General features: G+C 53.8%; 7 protein-coding genes across 7 annotated transcripts; 3 read left to right on the plus strand and 4 right to left on the minus strand.

The window, feature by feature from the left end:
* Positions 1–570: 570 nt before the first annotated feature.
* Positions 571–942, minus strand: COL26b_008713 (uncharacterized protein; the record flags this gene model as incomplete). The annotated part of the gene is made up of 1 exon (XM_053181462.1): positions 571–942. One exon carries the CDS (start codon positions 940–942, stop codon positions 571–573), a length of 372 nt encoding a protein of 123 aa, XP_053034602.1.
* A 5080-nt stretch (positions 943–6022) lies between these two features.
* COL26b_008714 (uncharacterized protein) lies at positions 6023–7609 on the minus strand (the record flags this gene model as incomplete). Its single annotated transcript, XM_053181463.1, has 6 exons — positions 6023–6109; positions 6168–6380; positions 6433–6791; positions 6856–7137; positions 7188–7336; positions 7404–7609. 6 exons carry the CDS (start codon positions 7607–7609, stop codon positions 6023–6025), a joined length of 1296 nt encoding a protein of 431 aa, XP_053034603.1.
* A 2067-nt stretch (positions 7610–9676) lies between these two features.
* COL26b_008715 (uncharacterized protein) lies at positions 9677–10822 on the plus strand (the record flags this gene model as incomplete). Its single annotated transcript, XM_053181464.1, has 2 exons — positions 9677–10490; positions 10578–10822. 2 exons carry the CDS (start codon positions 9677–9679, stop codon positions 10820–10822), a joined length of 1059 nt encoding a protein of 352 aa, XP_053034604.1.
* Positions 10823–11601: 779 nt separating this feature from the next.
* COL26b_008716 (uncharacterized protein) lies at positions 11602–13449 on the plus strand (the record flags this gene model as incomplete). The annotated part of the gene is made up of 1 exon (XM_053181465.1): positions 11602–13449. One exon carries the CDS (start codon positions 11602–11604, stop codon positions 13447–13449), a length of 1848 nt encoding a protein of 615 aa, XP_053034605.1.
* A 199-nt stretch (positions 13450–13648) lies between these two features.
* On the minus strand, positions 13649–14394 carry PRDX1 (Peroxiredoxin-1; the record flags this gene model as incomplete). Its single annotated transcript, XM_053181466.1, has 2 exons — positions 13649–14189; positions 14288–14394. 2 exons carry the CDS (start codon positions 14392–14394, stop codon positions 13649–13651), a joined length of 648 nt encoding a protein of 215 aa, XP_053034606.1.
* Positions 14395–14955: 561 nt separating this feature from the next.
* Positions 14956–16191, minus strand: COL26b_008718 (uncharacterized protein; the record flags this gene model as incomplete). The annotated part of the gene is made up of 4 exons (XM_053181467.1): positions 14956–15595; positions 15654–15721; positions 15774–15848; positions 15919–16191. 4 exons carry the CDS (start codon positions 16189–16191, stop codon positions 14956–14958), a joined length of 1056 nt encoding a protein of 351 aa, XP_053034607.1.
* A 675-nt stretch (positions 16192–16866) lies between these two features.
* Positions 16867–18441, plus strand: COL26b_008719 (uncharacterized protein; the record flags this gene model as incomplete). Its single annotated transcript, XM_053181468.1, has 1 exon — positions 16867–18441. The coding sequence occupies one exon, from the start codon at positions 16867–16869 to the stop codon at positions 18439–18441; it is 1575 nt and encodes a 524-aa protein (XP_053034608.1).
* Positions 18442–18531: the final 90 nt, after the last annotated feature.

Here is an 18531-nt window from a genome sequence, read left to right on the forward strand (position 1 = left end):
AACGGCTTCAGCGTTTGCAATTTCAATCTCGTTCCTGCACATCCCCTGTGCGCCCTTGCAATTAACGTCAGCAATCACGGAAAATAATGTCAAGCAAGAGTATGGTGGAAGTAATCATATAATCCTTTTGGATATGTACAAGAGAAAAATGCGTGCTAAACGCCGGTATGCCGGTGGGTATCCCGAGCAACAGTCAAAATTACAAGTCGGTGTAGTGTATCCAGACAAGCAAGATCCAGTGTCATCGTCGTCGCGACATCTGGTGGTTCGGGGCGCCGTGTGCAGTTATGCGACGCGGCATCGACCGCTGAGGTCTACTGAGGTCTTCCCAAACATAAAAAAATAAGATCAAGAACAGGCACCCCCAATGCAGTTGCAATGCGCCGCTGTAGAGACGTGACCGAGGAGAGTCGTAAGAGCAATGTGCCAATTGCTTTTTCAGCAATGTCGTCGCACCTCGAAGACTAGCCCCGAGTGTTGTCATGTCGCCGTGTCATGGGTCGCCGTCCTGACCCGAGTATCGTCCACCTTTTTATTTCAATTCGTCCAACGCTTTTCGGCAATGGGCTTCTACCGCCTGACCTCGTCGACAGTAATGTTGCTTGTCCGCCAGTCCTGAGTTGGGCTCTGCTTGCTTGAAACTGAGCCGAAGCCGGGCATGGAGGAGAAGCGGCTCAATCGCTTCTTGCTGGGCTCGGTCTGTGACGGGGCGACGGTGGGAGAGATGGGCTCTGCGTGGTGGAGGGCGTTGACGCCCTTGCTGCTGGTGCTGCCAGACGAGGAGGAGCCAGTAGAGTTGGGGGTCTGGTAGACGTACTCGCCGTCGACGTAGACAGCGTTGGACATGAAGGTGGATCGACGATGACGGCGACGAGTGTAGCGCTGCTCGAGACGGAAGAGCTCGATCTTTTGCTGGATGCGTTCGATGATGCCGGGAGCCATTGTGAATTATTTGTGCTGTTGCGACTGCAATAGTGGTGTTTGTGGTGGATTAATGTGCCTTCCTGAGGTTCGTGCGGTGGTAAGGTGCGATTGACGGCGGGAGTGTCCAAACTCAATTGCGTGGTGGTGAGGACAGTGTAGTACAACAGATGACAGACAGAGGTGGAGGGACGGAGTCTGTGGTCGGTGGCAGATGCAGGAGGTAAAGTAGGAAGGGCGAATTGATCGGACGAAAAGCTTATCGCGGCGGGTGGAATGCGTGGAATGACTGTCGCAAGGTTGTGACACAGATGTCCCTGATGGATGCGAAGTAGCCGGTCAGGGTGTCTCCCCCTTTTTCCTGGTTCGTTTGCGTTGGGATGCCGCGTCGGGAATTGATTGGGGCGGGTGCTCAGACTCGTCGAGAGAGAGAGAACGGACGATGCGGGTGGCAGACGGTGATGTCTGTGTTGCGGGCAGTGCGATAGTGGAAGAGAGAGGGAGGGGACGAGAGGAGGTCGAAACACCGGGTTTCGAGGCCTCGAGGTGGTAATGTATTAAAAGACAGAGAGAACGAGCGAGCGAATGGGCCGGACTGGACTTGACCGGGACTGGATCTGGACCACCTGGTTGGTCTGGTCTGGTCTGGTCTGGCTTGGTGCGGTATCCGTAAGGTAAGGTACGGTACCGTGAGGTGGGTGGTGGACTGGTGGTTGGTGGTGGTATTGAGCGAGGGTAGGGTGAGTGAGGTATTTGCAGCGAGTGGCTGGAACTCGGACTCTATCTGTGTGTGTATGAGGTATCCGTATCTGTAGTCGACTCGACTGAATCGGGGTGGACTGGACGATTGACGGCGGCTTGGCTGTTGGGGGATTTCAAGGAATGACAAGGGAAGCGGGAAAAGATTGGGTGAGAGTGAGTGGTGGAAGATGGATGTTGATGCAGGTGCAGTTAGGTGCAGATGCAGATGCAAAGAAAAGGAGGGGGAGGGAAGAAGAAGACGAGAAAGAAGGATTCGGCCAGCGGTAACGTAAGGTACTCCGGAAGGTAGGAGCAGTGGAAGTGGAAGTGTGTTGCAGTTTCCAAGGTTGGCGACTCGCTCCCGCAGCAGTAGCAGAAGCAGCCAGAGCAACAACACCGTACCTGAGGTAGGTACTTCCCGTCGTACCTTGAGGTAAGAAGGGAAGGAAGGAATAAAGTGACATGGAGACTCTCACCTGCACCTGCTGCACCAACAGCCAAATCAGCGCAGCACACTGAGTGTCCACATCCACAGGTGGGTGGGTTTCTGGACCAGTCGACAGCTGCACGCGCATGGCTCTGCATGGCTCTTTCCCACCTTCTGGAGGGAAGCCACAGCCGCCCATTGGTTCGTCTGGGATGGAAGGCACGCTTGGGACGGTCCCCCGACGGACTGGTTCATGCCTCGTTCCTTCCCTGTCAGTCCCTGCCCATCGTTTCCCCTTTGGGCCGTGGCGTCGAATGCATCTCCACCCATATCCACATTACCTGCGAAGTATCCACACCATGTGGAGTGCTCTCGTGCAATCCCCCCAACGGCATTGGACGGCTTCCTTGCTCGGCCATGTGCTCTTTCCTGCTGGCCCCGTCCGCCCCCCGGACACGGCTGCTGCTTCCTGCCCTCTGCTCCGGCTGCTGTTCCCCTTTGAGTGGGCTCGACCGAGTCGTTAGCTGCATTGATTGTCCCACGAGTTCCGCCTGCGAGGGGAGGCAGGCGTTATCCAACAGTTGTTGCGTGCTCTGGAGGCTTCAGCTGCACCTTCCACCGTTGGGCTCCTCTTTGTCGAGTTTGTTCCTTTCTTTTTTCCCGCTTCTTCACCAACTTTTCGTCCCCTTTGTTTTCTTCAACCGTCGCGCCCCAGAATTAATTCTTCTTCGCCCGTTCAAAACGCCATTGTCGTTTCTTTTGTGGCTCAGCCCGTCTCGGTCCGTTGGGACGGGTCTCCAGCTGCAGTGCTTTATTCTCGCCATCAGCCTACCACAATCCACGACTCGACGGGTGACACAAACATCCTCCGCGTCGATCAAGCCTGCAATGCCCCACGATCTTTTTCAGTCCTGCATCAGTCTGCATTCTGCACACCACGACCGATCTGGGCCCCCGTCCATTCCTGCCTCCAAAACAGTGCAAATGCCAGCCGCTGGAAATCCGTGTTGTGTCGCCTCCCACGGTCAACATCAACCGTCTTCTCTCAATTCCCCGGCAGCAAAAACTGTGGGAAAATCTCGTGTAAGCCCCGCCGCCACTTCAGGGTTACGGATAACCTCCTGAACCTTCGCACTCGGCGTTACATCGCTGCCACGGCCATCGGTGGGCTCACTGGGAAGTGAACTGCGTCCTGTGGGCTCGCAGGGGTTTCTTCCTGGAGCCACCCGCCCGACCTCCCCGCCCCATCCATCACTGCCCCGAGTCGACCACGCCGGGGAAAACTTGGTATTAACCGACATTAAATGTTTGCCGTCGGGTCAACCACCGCAGGGCCTCTGCACAAGCTATCGAATTTTTCGTACTATTTTCAAGCATCTTCGTTTGCTTGTTCAATAAGCTTGAACGCAGGCCGCTTACGAGTATCAGTCTGATCACCCTTTTCCGCCGTCGGTCTGCCGCTCGTCAAGTAAGAGAAATGTCTCTGCCCGCATGAACAGACGTCAGACTTCTCCATTCGATCATCGTCCTCACGGTCTCACGCTGAGGCGATCGCTGGACGGCACGAGCAGGCGACGCTGATCATCATCGGTCCACTGCACAAAGATAGATCTTGCACACGCGCCCCATGCCCTCATTTCGTTACCGCAAACCAAAGGTCCGTGACCACATCGTGATTTCAATCCACAGCTTAGCGCGTCACCTCACGTCGGGCCGCAACCATGTGGATGCTCCCGAATACCTGGGTTCATTTCATGCCAAGACTTGCGCTGCTCGACCTTCCAGAAAGGCAAGCATGTTTCTTGTTTAACTTGTGCTCCGGAACTATCACCATAGTGCAAGCCTTCGCCGCAGCACGTCGTCCAGTCCAGTCGCTCCACCGCGATGTACAAAGTCTCCAGTCGTTGGGTCTGCCCCTTGAACGCGGATCGCAGCCCGGAAGCCACCATCATCTTTCCTCCTATCATTTACCGCGATCTCATAAATCCTAGCGCTCACTCGCCTGACTTGCAAAGCAATTGGTCACAATTGACACAAATGCTTTTTAGCCTTACCTTATCGTACCTTAGCTTCGGCCAAGCTCATCTGCGGTCTCGTGGCTCAACGACTAAGTAGGCACGTGACACCTATGGCTGACGAGGGTCGCGGTGGTCGTCTTCTTCATAGTTGGGTCTGCACCATCTTCTTCCTTGCTCGGCGGAACTTCGTCATTGGAATCTAGGTACCAATCTATCAGCTTGAGCATTCTCCTTACTCTGGGGATCGTAGCAAACCAAAGGGCTGCCGATCGTGGTCGGCAAGGGGATATAGGTTGCGTACCTAGAAGGAGGATAGGCAGCTTTTTAACGGTCTCAAGACGGCATTACAAAAATCAGATGGCTTTCTTGCATTCGCTGTTGATCTAAGAATCTGGTTGTTACATTAAGTGGTGCGTAAACATGGTGAGCAGAGACCCTTTGAGTGCCAAATCGGGGCTTGCAATATCCACAACGATGATAGCGCAGCAACATCAGTTTCCTCGGTAGCGCAGCTGTGTCCTTGACCTGTCGCTCAGCCAGCAGCATATGATACGTCCAAGATGACTTCTCGTCAAACTTGGTCTCAGTGAACTTTCTAGAAACGAATCTGTTCTCGCCACGCCTCCGTCTTCGTCCCGGGCGACGATGTGTAATGGAGCCTCTCCGCTTACAGCGCTAGCCCCAGCAATCTACCACTTGTTGGCCCATAACTTCGCGTAGTAGCTCATCCGGATACAAATGAATGGTCATTACAGTTTTTATTGGGGACATTGGCTCTCAAAGTTGCAGCCTTAGTCTGCTAGTAGTATGTGACCATCGAAAGGTATTCTCTCCCTATTACAACAATTGCTCAAGTCCCCAAAAGCCCTTGAATGGACTCAGTTATGATCCGTGTTTTGGCACTGCTCACTAGTGCATATACCAGTGTCATCGTGCATTCTATCAACATTGGGTAGAATACAAATGTGGGGTCATTCTAGACTTCATGTTTGGTTCACGGCATGGCTGAAGATGGTTTGACGTTGCAGTTCCGTAGAAGTCTCGTTGGCAATAATTAACGCGTGTCGATTCTCTTGCCTGCTTCGTATGAAGAACATATCCACGGCTATCTGTTCTAATCCACATTATGCCAACATGACGATCACAGGACTATATCAGCAGGCCTAATCATGCCTCAACGGCTTTCACTGCTTCGTTGTCGCCATTGCCTCCGTCGGTCACAATTGTTACTTTGTAGTGTATTTCTTCACCTTGTTCTTGCCAGATAGCTATTGCAGGCAGTGTTCGACTTTGATTTCCTCTGTGGCTGCTAGAGGCTTTGCATGAGGCATATATTTCATATCGTCCTCGAAGCGAAATCGTTTAGCTATATCTACTTGTTCTAACTTATCAAGACAATGTTTAGCGTGTAGGAATTAGTAGCTCTGGTCGGTTTCTCAAATTTTCAGCTAGAGAACGATTGAAAAGGCCTGATTCGACAGAATCCCGTAGTGATGGCATACAGCAAGAGGGGTAGTCCTAACTTGAATGGTCGAGGTGGAGAGGTAAGAAATGGCAAGGACGCGGTGATGCACGGCGATGTTAAGGAACTCGGTATCTTGTTTATCTTCATTCTCGGCGGAAGATTTTAGTATTCAATCAATCAATGGATACGAAGAGCTTCCTGATCCACGGAAGAGTTAAAATTGGGAAATTTTGGAGAATATATGACCTAAGAATGTCTATGCCACTCGTCGCGAGTAGTATGCCAATAATTGATAGCCTTTTCTACCCATCGCACAAAAACTATGACAACACAAGTAGTGACTTTCTATGTCTTGTTCGCAATTTGCGGGATTTTCATGATCGTCTCACTCGCCATGAGTTCAAATCATTCTGATGACGGTAAAATCTCAAGACAACAATGAGGTGATGACTACTTCGGGCCCCAGACCTGCTTCAAGAACTCCTCAACATCGTCAAGGAGGGCCTCAGGCTGCTCCAGTGCCGCGAAATGTCCCCCCTATTCATGTTAGTACAGTACGTGATATATATGCAGAAAGATGAGGAGGAAAACACACCTTCTCGTGCGACCGATACCAGACCAGGTTCCCCGTCGTCGCGGCCCACGCCTTCGGCACCGGCACAATCTCGTACGGGAACCATGAATACCCCATCGGCTTCTCGCAGTAATACTTCGGGTCCGGATGGAACATGTACCGCTTCGCGCCGTCCTTGATCACCCTCCGACACTCCGCGTCGGTCATGGAACCGTGGGTGTCGTCGATGACCTCCTGCTATGGGTCAGCTACAGCGAAAACACAACCATGTCGTGAGATGACGTACCTGTCTGTACGGGTATACACCGCGAGGGAACGTCTGTGTGAGCCAGTACAGCGTGACTGAGGCGAGTATCTCGTCCATGGAGGGGGTTTCGTGCGTCCACGTGAGGAATTTCTCACCAATCCTGCCCAGCTTATCAGTAATGAGTCTGTCAACATGAAGGGGGTTAAAATACCAAGCAAGCAGCGCCAGAGGACTCGACGACAGCACGAACCCGATTGTAGCCGTCCTCGTAGCATGCTCCATCACATACGCGGTGCCAAACTTGACAAACTTGTCGCTCCTCTCAAGGGCTTCTCGCTCATACGCTTCGAGCGGCGTGTCTGCTGCCTCCTCGGGACATGTCATGGCGCAAAAGTTCACTAGACCATAACCTTTGCTCAGCTGATGATCATCAATCACAGTTTAGTAGGGGAAGTTTCTCACGATGAAGCACCTTGCAAGAGTCATACGTGCGCGCCATGATCCGCGCCGTGTAGCTCCCAATATCGCCGCCCTGGACGGCGTACCCGCCCTCAAAGCCCATCCCCTCCATGAGCTTGTGCAGAAGCCGCGCGGAGTCCTGAAGCGTCCAGTCTCTGTCTACCGGCGGGGAGTCGGAGAAGCCGTAGCCTGGAAGGGAGGGGACGATGACGTGGTAGGGCAGGTTCTCGGAGGTGTACTTGGCCTTCAAAGCGGAGAGGAAGCCGATGAATTCGAGGAAGCTGCCTGCACATACTTAGTTGAGATGTTAAACTGTGAAAATGGTGAGTGCTTACCAGGCCAGCCGTGGATGCACATCAACGGGATCGCATCCTTCCTTTGTGAAAAGACGCCGATGAAGTGGATGGAGTACGTAGCCCCGTCGTCATCGACAACTTTGGCCTTGATGTTGGGGAATTCGTTCACACGTGCCTCAACAGCCGTCCTACTCGCACTCTTAGACGAAATTTCGCACACAAATGTATATGTAGTGTCAAAGGGGGGATGCTCACCAGTCAAAACCATCCGCCCAGCGTTCCTTCGCCTCAGCCATCCACTCATACTCGACCCCGTACTTCCCGCCCGCATACGAGTTCTCGTACGTCCTCGGACCGAGTTTTGACAGTCGGACGAGGTCGCGCAGTTCTTGCAGCGCTTCCGGCGGCGTGGAGAGGCGGAAGGCCCTGGTTTCGAGGGTGAATTGAGTGTAGCTGACCATGATTGCTATGCTTTTGAAATCGTAGGAGGAAAGGCTCGCAATTGAAGAAAAGAATTTCTGAGTTGGGATCCCGGTCTTTATGTGGTTTCACAGACGGGTGAGGTTGATGTCATTGAGGTTGTAATAAGGGCGCGGTTGACTTTGCTGACACATCATCCCAAGCCATGAAATGGGACTTTTGGCTTTGCGGGCGGTGGCACGAGAGACGCAAGCTCAAAAAGTACAACGCAGCGCTGATCATTCATTATTCCATCTTTTGATTGGCTGTTGCCTTGATTGGCGTGTTTGCTAGGACCGAAATATCAGTGCTTCGAGAAATCCTTTGTAAATTGTATCCCCAGCCCAGCTCAAAGCATTTCCCCGCCATTCTTTGAAAGCTGTCAGCTAGCAGCTTAAAATCCTTATAAGAATTAAGGAGGATCGTACACAGTACTGATATTAGTGAATATATTCCAATTGAATCATAGCTACCAGAGCCAATAGGCTGGATAAATAAAACCTGCACACCTCTTTTGGCACATGCCCTAGCGAAGGGAGCAGTAGTTACAAGCAAGATGAGTTTGAAATTTTGTAAGAGAGCGAACACTTTTTCAACAGGTTTGCATGCTTGCAGGTTTACTGTAGACGTCGTTGTCGTCATCCCAGCCATTACGCTCAACCTGAACATGACTCCGAGTCTCGTTAACTAACAAGAAGTAGAGCCTTGCAAGCACAGTAAAAGTAAACTATCCTCTATGGTATAACATTATGCCCATTTTCCCCTTCAAATGAACCTGATCGCGAAAGTATGCAAAAGTTAGAAGGGAGAAAGGGTATTTATGCGTATCTAGCTATTTCTTAGTACGCTCGCCTTAAACGAAAACGATTTAGCGTCGCTCGGAAGGTTTCGATTGCCCCTGAAAGATCGCAAGGAATTTGCCGCCGCCGCATTCTGCCTAACAAGCGCCACGATAAACCGATCTCCTGGTTACATCGTCGGTCTTAGTCTCGACTAGACTTATCTCGCACTGATGCCGCTGGAGGTTCTATGCTAATAATCATTTAGGGATTGTGGTGTAATTAAGACTTGAAGCAAGAAATTCCGCCTCTTCTCACATGATTAGCAACTACGAGGCTGTACCATCGCAGAAATGAGACATTGAGGTTTTTCGCTTGACCTAACTTGACATAATGCTTCATGTCGTACTGCAGGCCCGCGGCGCGAGATGGAACACCGAGTTGTGAAGAGGCGTGTGCCGCTATGAATGGTTGAATCCATACGAAATCGTACGGGTGGTGATACGCAGATTGCATGCTTCCGGCAACCTCCGGTGACGCTGCTTCACCGAGGCTGCTGCAGTGCGCAAGATGCATCGTGACTTTTGTCGTACTGAGTTTAAGTCTTACTTCCAAATGGAGGAGGACATGGCGTACTCAGCTACCGATGCATTCATACTGCTTAAGAACCAGGAACACTGCATGGCAGGTCTGCATGGCTTACGGGCATACGTGCAGTGGCTACTGGCACTGCAGCGAGGTGAAGAGAGTATTGACTTGGGCATGTTCGGATGCAGCCGACTCATAGTTAGACGTTGAAAATTACAGGTACGATGGTCCGAAGCCATAGTCTCTCCCCTGCACTCTCAGCCTCACCAGAGAAGAGCCTCGTGGAAACAAAGCGCCAAGCTATTGATCTAGCTTGGCGTCTGCTCGTGGCTGATGAGGCTGAATTGCGTTGCTTTCACACGCTGATGCCAATGCTAATCGGCTATGAGATTGCCATCGTTCTCCCCTGGTGGAAGTACCCAAATAGGAAAAAGCCGTTATGGCATGGGCCGAAGTCCGAGAACGACGCATAGGAGGCTGAGATCAATCTGCCCATGGGACCGTCCGTTGCCCCTTCGCGATATTGATACAAGCAGACACCATGCCTCAGCAAGTTGTCAGTCCTATAAGAAGGTTGAATCCATTCAGTGAGGAGCAGATGAGCCAGACATCCATTCACACATACCACAACCAGCAACCAGCTCTCATCACTATTGTTTATGTCATATTCACTGTTATGCCAAACCCTTTTCCAGCGCAGCCATGGACCATTCAACAAGCACAGCCGAGATCGTCTCCGCCCAATTGATAACTGCGACCCTTAGTGGCCTTGCCTACAACTCCATGACCCAACCATCAGGGCTTATATGCGAAGCTGACGCCGACGTGGGCTTCCCTCTTCGTATATCTCCTGTCATCTGCATTATCGACGCGATCAACATCATGGGTCACTTCGCGTGGTATTGTTGTACTAAAGGATCCCTCTACGAGGTCATGAAAGCCCTGCTCGGCTGGCGATTCAAGGGTCAGCATCACGCCGAGCTACGAGATGCTTCGCCTACTGGCTCTCCCAAACGAATTCTCAAGACAGTGGTCTCCAAGATTCTGCCGCGAATCATCACCTCCTCCCCGCCAATCTGCACATTCATCAAGATTTGCGGTTCCGAGGGGCTTGTATGGACAAAAGTCATCGCTGTGGCGTTCGTCTTTTCGTTTATCGTTTCCGAACTATTAGTCGTCTGGCCTGCGATGATCTGGCCTGAGATGATTATCTCAATTGCCGAGCCGAACAAGAACCCCCAGTCAAACGAGGATCCCCAGCCCAACGAGAATCCCCAGCCCGACAACGATGAACATTCGCCATACTTGGTAACCTACTCCTCAATCGCTCTTGCGGTCATGTTCATGCTGTGGTTCGCATCTGCGGCTGCCCAAGATTGCTGGGGGCAACCTCATCACATCCAACCTCAGTGGTTGGCCAAGACCACCGGCATGCTGGGCTGCCCGTTGGCTGTATCCGCGCTCCTCTACTTATACTACGGGAACATTGCCGACATAAAGAACAGACTGGAGTCAAGTTTGATACTGGTTGTACTAGTGCTCCTGACCTTGGGCTCTTACCTCATGAGTCAACTGGTTCCGTCCAATACATCTTCAATTATAGCCCAGTCTATCACGGCCATTATAGCTGCGACTTGGTGCGCGATTGCCATGTGGTTCGCCGCGGAGACATTGGAGGCTTTGAGAAGAGTGGCGGCCAATTCCCACGCACGAGAAACGGTCGAAATGTTCACCGCGTGGTATTTCTTCTGTCTCAATTTCGCCACAGCACTGATTTACTACATGTATAGTTACAACCCAGCTGGTACAGCAAAGCCCCACTGGGATTGGGAAGAATGGCTGGGATAAGAGTAGAATTCGTAGCATAGACTTATAGTTCAAACGCATTAGAGACACTTGCATAGACTCTTCAGTTTTCTCAAGCCTCTGCGAATGACCAATAACCATGGGTAACGGGTAAGGCTTGTGTTATCTCATGCCGTCAATTGCCGAGTCGAATGGAACATGAATGGTAGCCAAAAGCGTTCAAAAATGTTACTTGCTTCAATGCCGTTTTCCACAGTCCATCATCTTCGAGGGACTAACTGCCTAATCATGTCAAGGGCCGGTTAATTCGATGGGTGTCGACTCAGTCCAGGATCTGGGCAGCAATTCAAGCGGGGAACCCCACCCAAATCTCTTGGCCACGAAATCTTCCCGATCTGGCTTAGTGCACCACGATCTATGAGTCGAGATAGCCTCAATGGCTGCGGGTTTTCTCCAGCATGAATGCGCGGTTTCCTTTTCTGTTCTAAATTTCTTTGATAACGGCAATGTTATCAACATTCCGGTGGGGAGGGTACCATACGAGGTAGGATCGCCAATCATGGCGACCGCATCGAGAAAACAATGTCGAATCAAAGGCGACGAAGAGGATCGCGAAGTCCGTAAAGTCCACCTGGATCTGTCGCCCGCGGACACCGATGAGCTTTTTTCCAAGCCAGGAAGGTCTGCATGGTCGGTGATGGCGGTGCTCATGGCGTTCCTGGTGAGCAAAGAAATCACTATATAAGATATCAACTGCCGCGACAAGACTGAGAACAAGCCAGGCACTCTCCCTCAAGCTCCTCTTTCCATACTGGTCTTCAATGTCACCAACACCCGAGATGCATCTTCCGACAAACTTGACGACCATCGCCTTGGCCGCCCTCCATCTCGGAGCCGCCACCGCCCAACGGCCCGTCATCCGGGCAGACACCAACCGCGACGGCGCCGTCAACGAGGCCGATGACGCTGACAAGGCGTTCTGGACTCCGGCACGGGGAGCGATCTTCCTCCCGAACGTCGGCGATTCTCTCCGCCGTTGTGCGAACACCGACCTCCAGGGGAACCCCCTGAGTAACCATGAGCTCGCCTCCTGCAATGATGCCTCCGGCCATCTGCTCCTCGAGCCAGGCTTGGTCGCGCCGTTGAAGACCGCCCCGGTAGATGTCTCGGATGACGTCTTTGCCCATATTTATGCTACCCCCAAAGCTGCGGCAAAGAGCGTGCGCCTGTTCGTGAACGACTTTCCCTCCCGCGCCAGCGAAACCGCCGCATGGAGGTTCGTCGACCCTGAATTCATCTTCAACGCCACACAACTGAAGAACGGCATCTCCCTGGGCATCGACGGCCGCGAGTTCGTCACAGACGCCTCGGAGTGGGATGGGAAAGTCACGGTCCACTTCGACCTCCACGTCAACACCACGATCCTCTCCGACGCCGTCGAGCTCAAAGTCGCACCAGTCCTCACGCACCACCACCTCCAGCGCGTCGACACCCTCATCAGCACCGCCGCCAACGACTCCGACCCCGTCCAGCTCGAGTTCATCCGCCAGCTGGACGCAGGCCGCGCAGCCGCCGGTCTGCAGACGCCGCTCTATCTCTTCAACCAGAGCAGCGACATCTGGGCGCAGGACTTCATCGAGCCGGCGTACGCCAGCATGCCGGGCCCGAACGGCCCTGTCTCGATCCGCATTGTGCTGAGGTCTGCGCAGTCGACGCGGACTGGCGGCCGTCAGGTGTTTGAGCAGTTGAGGGGTAAGGGCGTGGGCGGATTTCAGCCTGAAGGGGGCCGTCGCGGGTTTGGACATCTTGAGATCAACTCCTTTGGCAACCTCGAGACCATCCCACCGTATACCTCCAAAAGCGGCATCAGGTACCCTGTCGGACGTATTATTCAGGGCAAGCACTTTGAGAAGATGCCCGCGGAGTCGATGACGAAGTTCCTCGACGGGCAGGGGTTGCAGAAGCCGCTGATGCTTGAGACCGGTTGGCTGCTAATCGGCCACGTCGATGAGTTCGTGCAGTTCCTGCCGTCTAATAACACGGGTCTCGGGTTCACTATCGGCAGCGCGGATACCGTCTCCGCTCTCGAGATCCTGCGGAACGCATCTACCGCAGGCCACGGCGGGGTGCGGGCTGTGTCATTCAACGGCAGCCTCGACAACGCGTTCTCAACTTCTGCCGAGGAGTTGGCGACGACAATCGACCAGATCCTCGCCAACGAGACGTTCCATCAGGTGAATGCCTACGCCCAGAAGCACATCGACGCCAACCTCGAAACACTCCTTTCCGAGATCCCGATTGCGAGAGAGCATGTCGTTCGGGTCCCGGTGCTCTTCAAGGATCTCAACATGGGCCAGGGGTTCAGCCGCTCCGACGACGGACTGCCTTCACACACGGACACGGTGATGGCGGACGAGTTTCTGGTGGCGAGCTTCAGCCCTGCTGCGATCAACGGTATTGTCTTGGGAGGACATTACTTGAGCCCGAAGCCCTGGGGGCCCATGGTTGACGGGAAGGATCTGTTTGAAGAGAGAGTGAGGGCGGTGTATGGTGCAACTGGTATAGATATTGGATTCGTCGACGACTTTTTGTCGCACCATGTTGGGCTTGGAGAGATTCACTGCGGAAGCAACACCCTCAGAGAGACGGATGTAAAGTGGTGGGAGTGAAGAATCACCCTGGATGTAGCCAATGCCTGTGTGGGAAAGTGTGCAAACGCACCTATTTTCGCATTGATCTAGGTCTAGACGTCTGAGCATTTGCCAGGTCTTCTACCTGGAATCTAAAGCCGCCCTTCTAGTTCTACTTTTATACTTCTAATTCTCTACACTCATAATACAAGTCTAACACGCTCTTATTCCTCCCAGCTTAATCAACGCGAAGCCTCTTGGTGCCGTTACCGTTGGCATGGCCGTTCTCGCCGTTCTGCGCAGCAAAGTACTCCAGGCTGCCCTTGGGGTCGGCCTTCATGCCCTTGCTGCCGTTCTGCCAGCCGGCGGGGCAGACCTCGCCGTGCTCGTCGGTGAACTGGAAGGCCTCGACGAGGCGGATGGTCTCCTCGACGTTGCGGCCGACGGGCAGGTCGTTGACGGTGATCTGGCGCAGGACGCCCTTGGGGTCGATGATGAAGAGGCCGCGCAGGGCAACGCCCTCGTCCTCGATCAGCACGCCGTAGCTGCGCGAGATCTTGTGGGACTTGTCGGCGACCAGGGGCAGCTGGAGGTCGTCGCCGAGGCCGCCCTGCTTGCGGGGGCGCTCGGTCCACGCGAGGTGGGAGAAGTGCGAGTCGGTCGAGACGCCGAGGACGGTGGTGTTGATGGCCTTGAAGCGGGGGAGCGCGTCGTTGTACTGGATGATCTCGGTCGGGCAGACGAAGGTGAAGTCGAGGGGGTAGAAGAGGAGGACGACCCTGTGACGGTGCGTGTTAGTTATCCTGTCTTTGTGGCATGGGTTCTTTCGCTCCCTGGGAGACGTGATGTCTCGCAAGGAAGCAGGAGAGCTACTTACCACTGGCCGAGGTAGTCGGACAGAGAGACGTCCTTGAACTCACCACCGGGGAAGAGGGTGGTGGCCTTGAACTCAGGAGCAGGGCGCTGGACGAAAGCGGTAGACATTGTGACGGTTGTTGGTGGTTTTAGTGTACGGGAAGATCGTGGGGAGAAAGTTGGGGAACTGTGGAATGTGGAGGAGATTGATGATCGTGAAGGAAGAGAGCTTCAACCGCGTCAGGGGAGGAAAATTCTACTGAAATATCTGTTACAGGAAGCTTTCCCTTATCTTGGGTTGCCCGTGCGACCATTCGCAATCGGGACCCATTTCGTATCCACTGCTTGTCTCCATTTACCCCTTTGGGGTGTCGCGATTCAGGGATGACGTGACTTGGAGCTCAATGCTTCGCGTCATTGTCGCGTTAATTAGGTTTGCTTTTTCCGATAAGGGGGCGGGTTTGCCAGCTGAAGAGGTTGAAATCAGACCACGGCAACACAGATTCTCCAATGATGGGTCTGCGAGGCTTGCTTCACAGTTTTGGCGGTGTAATTGAGCTTCGACGGACATGCATATACTTTGGTGCACAGGGTATTCATACAGACTATTGAGTTTGTTATCGCCAAAAGTGTCCATTGCTAGACCGGGCCGTTGAGCGTTGCAATAAGTAGCTCGTTATCAAAGTCAACCTAATCAGAGCCTCCCGCCTTGCCCTCGTCTTCCCGGGCCGGTCCATGCTCTTCAGGAAAAGCCGGTTCCGGTCTCGTCCCGTACGGAATGATGCGGACCATGTGTCGCCTCTCTCCGTCCTGGAAATCCGGCACGGCGGTATGCGCCACACTCCGTTGATCCCACACCACAACCGTTCCCTTCTCCCACCGCACCCTGCAGCTGAAGTCCAAGCTGCGGATGTGGTTGTGTAGGAATCCCAGCAGTGCATCCGACTCCTCCGGCAAGAAACCCTCTACCTTGCGCGCGATGGTCGGATTGACGAACAGGCTGGGCTTGCCGGTGACCGGGTGCTTGATGACGAGGGGATGAGTAGTAGAGACTGCCTCTTTGAGGGCCCGCTCCGTGCCGACGCGGGCGACCTCGCCCACGGACGCGGAGGTGTGGAAGAGCCGGAGGGGGTGGAGGGTCCGCCGGAATGCGGGGGAGAGAGCGGAGTAGGCGGCGGTCAAGGAGGTGAAGGCCGTGTCGCCGCCGCCCGAAGCCGGAGACTCTAGGACCCAGAAGAACGTGGTTGATGGGACATTTGGGGTGAAGGTTTGGTCCACGTGCCAGAGATCGTAGCTCGTGCGTGGACCGAGAAGGTTTCGCAGGTTGCCTCTGTTGGATGTAAGTTGACGATGCCCTGAGCTGAGATTTGATGACAGGATGAACTCACGCCTTTTCATCTGCGTAGACGACGTGGAATTCGGGGCCGGTGCCCTCTGGATAGCCCATCGTCGGGTGCTACAGTCACGGTCAATTTGTGTGAGCTATCTCGCATCACTTGAGCACTCACTTGATGAAGTGGTCCATAGTGTCGGACAATCTCCTTCTGTCTGTCAAACCCCACGTCGGCAAAGTCTTGATCTCTCTATCATATTTTCTCATTAGATGAAAGACCCTCAATGAGACAGTTGAGGACGAAAGTCGCCTTGACTCACAAACACGAGCACGCCCCTCTCGGCCGCAAGCAACGCGACCTCATCAAGGCCGGCGCCAGACAGCTGGCTCAACTGGACCCCGCGGATCTCAGACCCAACCCGTGGGGTCATATTCTCCACCTTTGCATCCTGGGCTTTGAAGACGGAGAGCTTGTTGGATTTCTTCGCTCTCACCCCAGGCTCTTCTGCCTCAAAGTATGGGACGTCAATGGTCGGCTGGAAGCCATCGGGCCGGGTGGGCAGGTAAGCTGGGTAGAGCGGCTGGGAGGCCATGATGAACTGACTCGGCCTGAAAGGAACAATTTCTTGGGGTGTTGCTGTACGCTGGCGATGCTAGCACGTCATTATCCGGCGCTTTCTTGCAGTATATGTATTGACATCTTCGGTTGTCACTAGACTGTGAGAGAGTCGATGTCCTCAGCATCCTTTATCGGGGCCAACCCGATCAATACTTCCTCCTTGGATGCCAGAGCAACCGATTCTCACCTGGAAATTCCATTTAGTGGCACACTCGGCGGGTCCCCGACGTTGACGGCATCACCCGTCGTGATGGCGACATCGTCCGCCGCAGCTAGGAACATCCATGAAGCGCTAGTCGCCCTCCCCGGCTGGCGAAAATCCAGCGGCCAGACCCCCCTTTCTATGACCGAGAAAGAAATTCAGCCTGGGCAGAGCAACAAACACAGATGGCCTCAATTTCACCATTGACATTGGCGATGTTGCAATCCGCGCTCAGCAAGTTTTGAACGCGTCAAAGATCGGGACGGTCCGACTTCACATCGGACTTGACCCGCTCGGTGTGGCTTCGCTGAAATAACGAGGCAGCCTGAAATTATTGCCTCGAAGCATATGCCGTCTTCATGAGATGTTCATAAAGGCAGACTTTGATCCGCCATAGAAACTGGTTCTGCCCAGCATCAGTTGGCGAACAGAACGACAGCCATCATCATGGCAACAACAACGGAAACTCTGCCTTCTGACACGGTAGTGACGCCCTCCACGTCAAAACCAGCCCTTTCGTCAACATCGTGGTTGTCGAGAGTCCACCCCTACTTCAAGGATCCTGAGCACGTCCTAGTCCTCAAACTGGACATTCTCCTGCTATCTTGGGCCTTCGTCGCCGGTCTTATGAAAGACATGGACCAGTCCGCCACAACAGCTGCCTACGTGTCCGGCATGCAAGAGTCCCTCTCACTCTACGGCAATGAGCTGGTCGAGTTCACGACCTACTTCTCCATCGGCTACGCCCTCTTCATCGTCCCATCCCAGCTCATCCAAACCCGCGTGCGCCCATCGCTCTGGCTGCCTTTTTGCGAGGTAGTCTGGGGTGCCATTACGCTTGCGACTTTTGCCGCCCGCAACGCAAAAACGGTCTATGGCCTAAGATTTGCTTTGGGCGTTTTCGAAGCTACGTCTTGGCCGGGCATCGTCAACCTAATCTTCAGTTGGTACACCCCCTCGGAACTTGGCAAGCGTCTCGCCATCTTCGGTGTGAGCAGCGTCGCTGGGAGCATGTTCCTGGGTATCCTACAGGCCGCACTGTACAAGAACCTCAACGGAGTACATGGTCTTGAAGGATGGCAGTGGCTTTTCGTCGTGTCGGGTATCATGACGATCGTGTGGGGCCTCTACGGGTTCCTCGTCATCCCTGATGCGCCAACGACTACCAGAGCCCTGTGGCTTACCAAAGAAGAGCGCGTTCTGGCGGCCTCTCGGATGGCCGAATCAGGCACAACGACGCAAGAGATCATCAAAGGCAGGGCTCTCTGGAACAAGGTCAAAAAGCTCCTCACCTCGCCAGTGGCGTACCTATTCCTCGCCGCCTATCTCCAATTTGCGTGGTCGCAACGCGCGAACTCCTACTTCCTGCTGTATCTGAAGGGTCTCAAAGACGGGGAGGGCAACGCGCTGTATTCTGTGTATACCGTCAACCTGATACCACTAGGTGGCTACGCCATCTCCATTGTGTCGAACATCTCACTCAACGCGCTGAGCGACTGGAAGAACTGGCGTTGGCAGGTTGGCGTCGGAGCCGCACTCCTACAGCTTGTTGCCACCTCAGTATTGGCAGCATGGCCGGGCGGCCGCGGCACGATCATGACATTCTATTTCCTGACGTTTGCGACGGCGGCGTGGGGATATGCCTTACTCGCGTGGCTGGCTATGATCCTGCGCAAAGAGCCGGAGGCGCGGTCTGTGATTGTTGGTGTCGCTGTGACGTTGGTGTACGTCGGCCATGCGACGATTCCGCTCCGAGCATGGCGGACCGCGGACTCTCCGCGATATCCGATTGGATTCCCGCTGGCTGCAGCATTTAGTGTGGGTAGCATTGCGGCGATGATGGGAATGTACTGGTATGTGAAGAGGTATCCTGACATTCTCGACTTTGGTCTCAACTGGAGAGCCATCAAGGAGGCTGGGGATAGCGTTGCCACTCTGGACAAGGTTGAGGTTGATGGCGAGGGGGACGAACAAGGCAAAGGCGAAGAATACATCAAAGTAAGCAAGAGAAGCTCGTCTTGAAAGTGCTCGTTGAAAGCACGAAGGGAGTTAGAGACTCAGATCAGAACGATTGAAGGAATCAATACCGTTGCCCTCTTGTGAAAGTCTCGC

The sequence above is a fragment of the Colletotrichum chrysophilum genome, assembly GCF_026319265.1.
Source record: "Colletotrichum chrysophilum strain AFK26 chromosome Unknown scaffold_78, whole genome shotgun sequence".
Taxonomy (NCBI): Eukaryota; Fungi; Ascomycota; class Sordariomycetes; order Glomerellales; family Glomerellaceae; genus Colletotrichum; species Colletotrichum chrysophilum.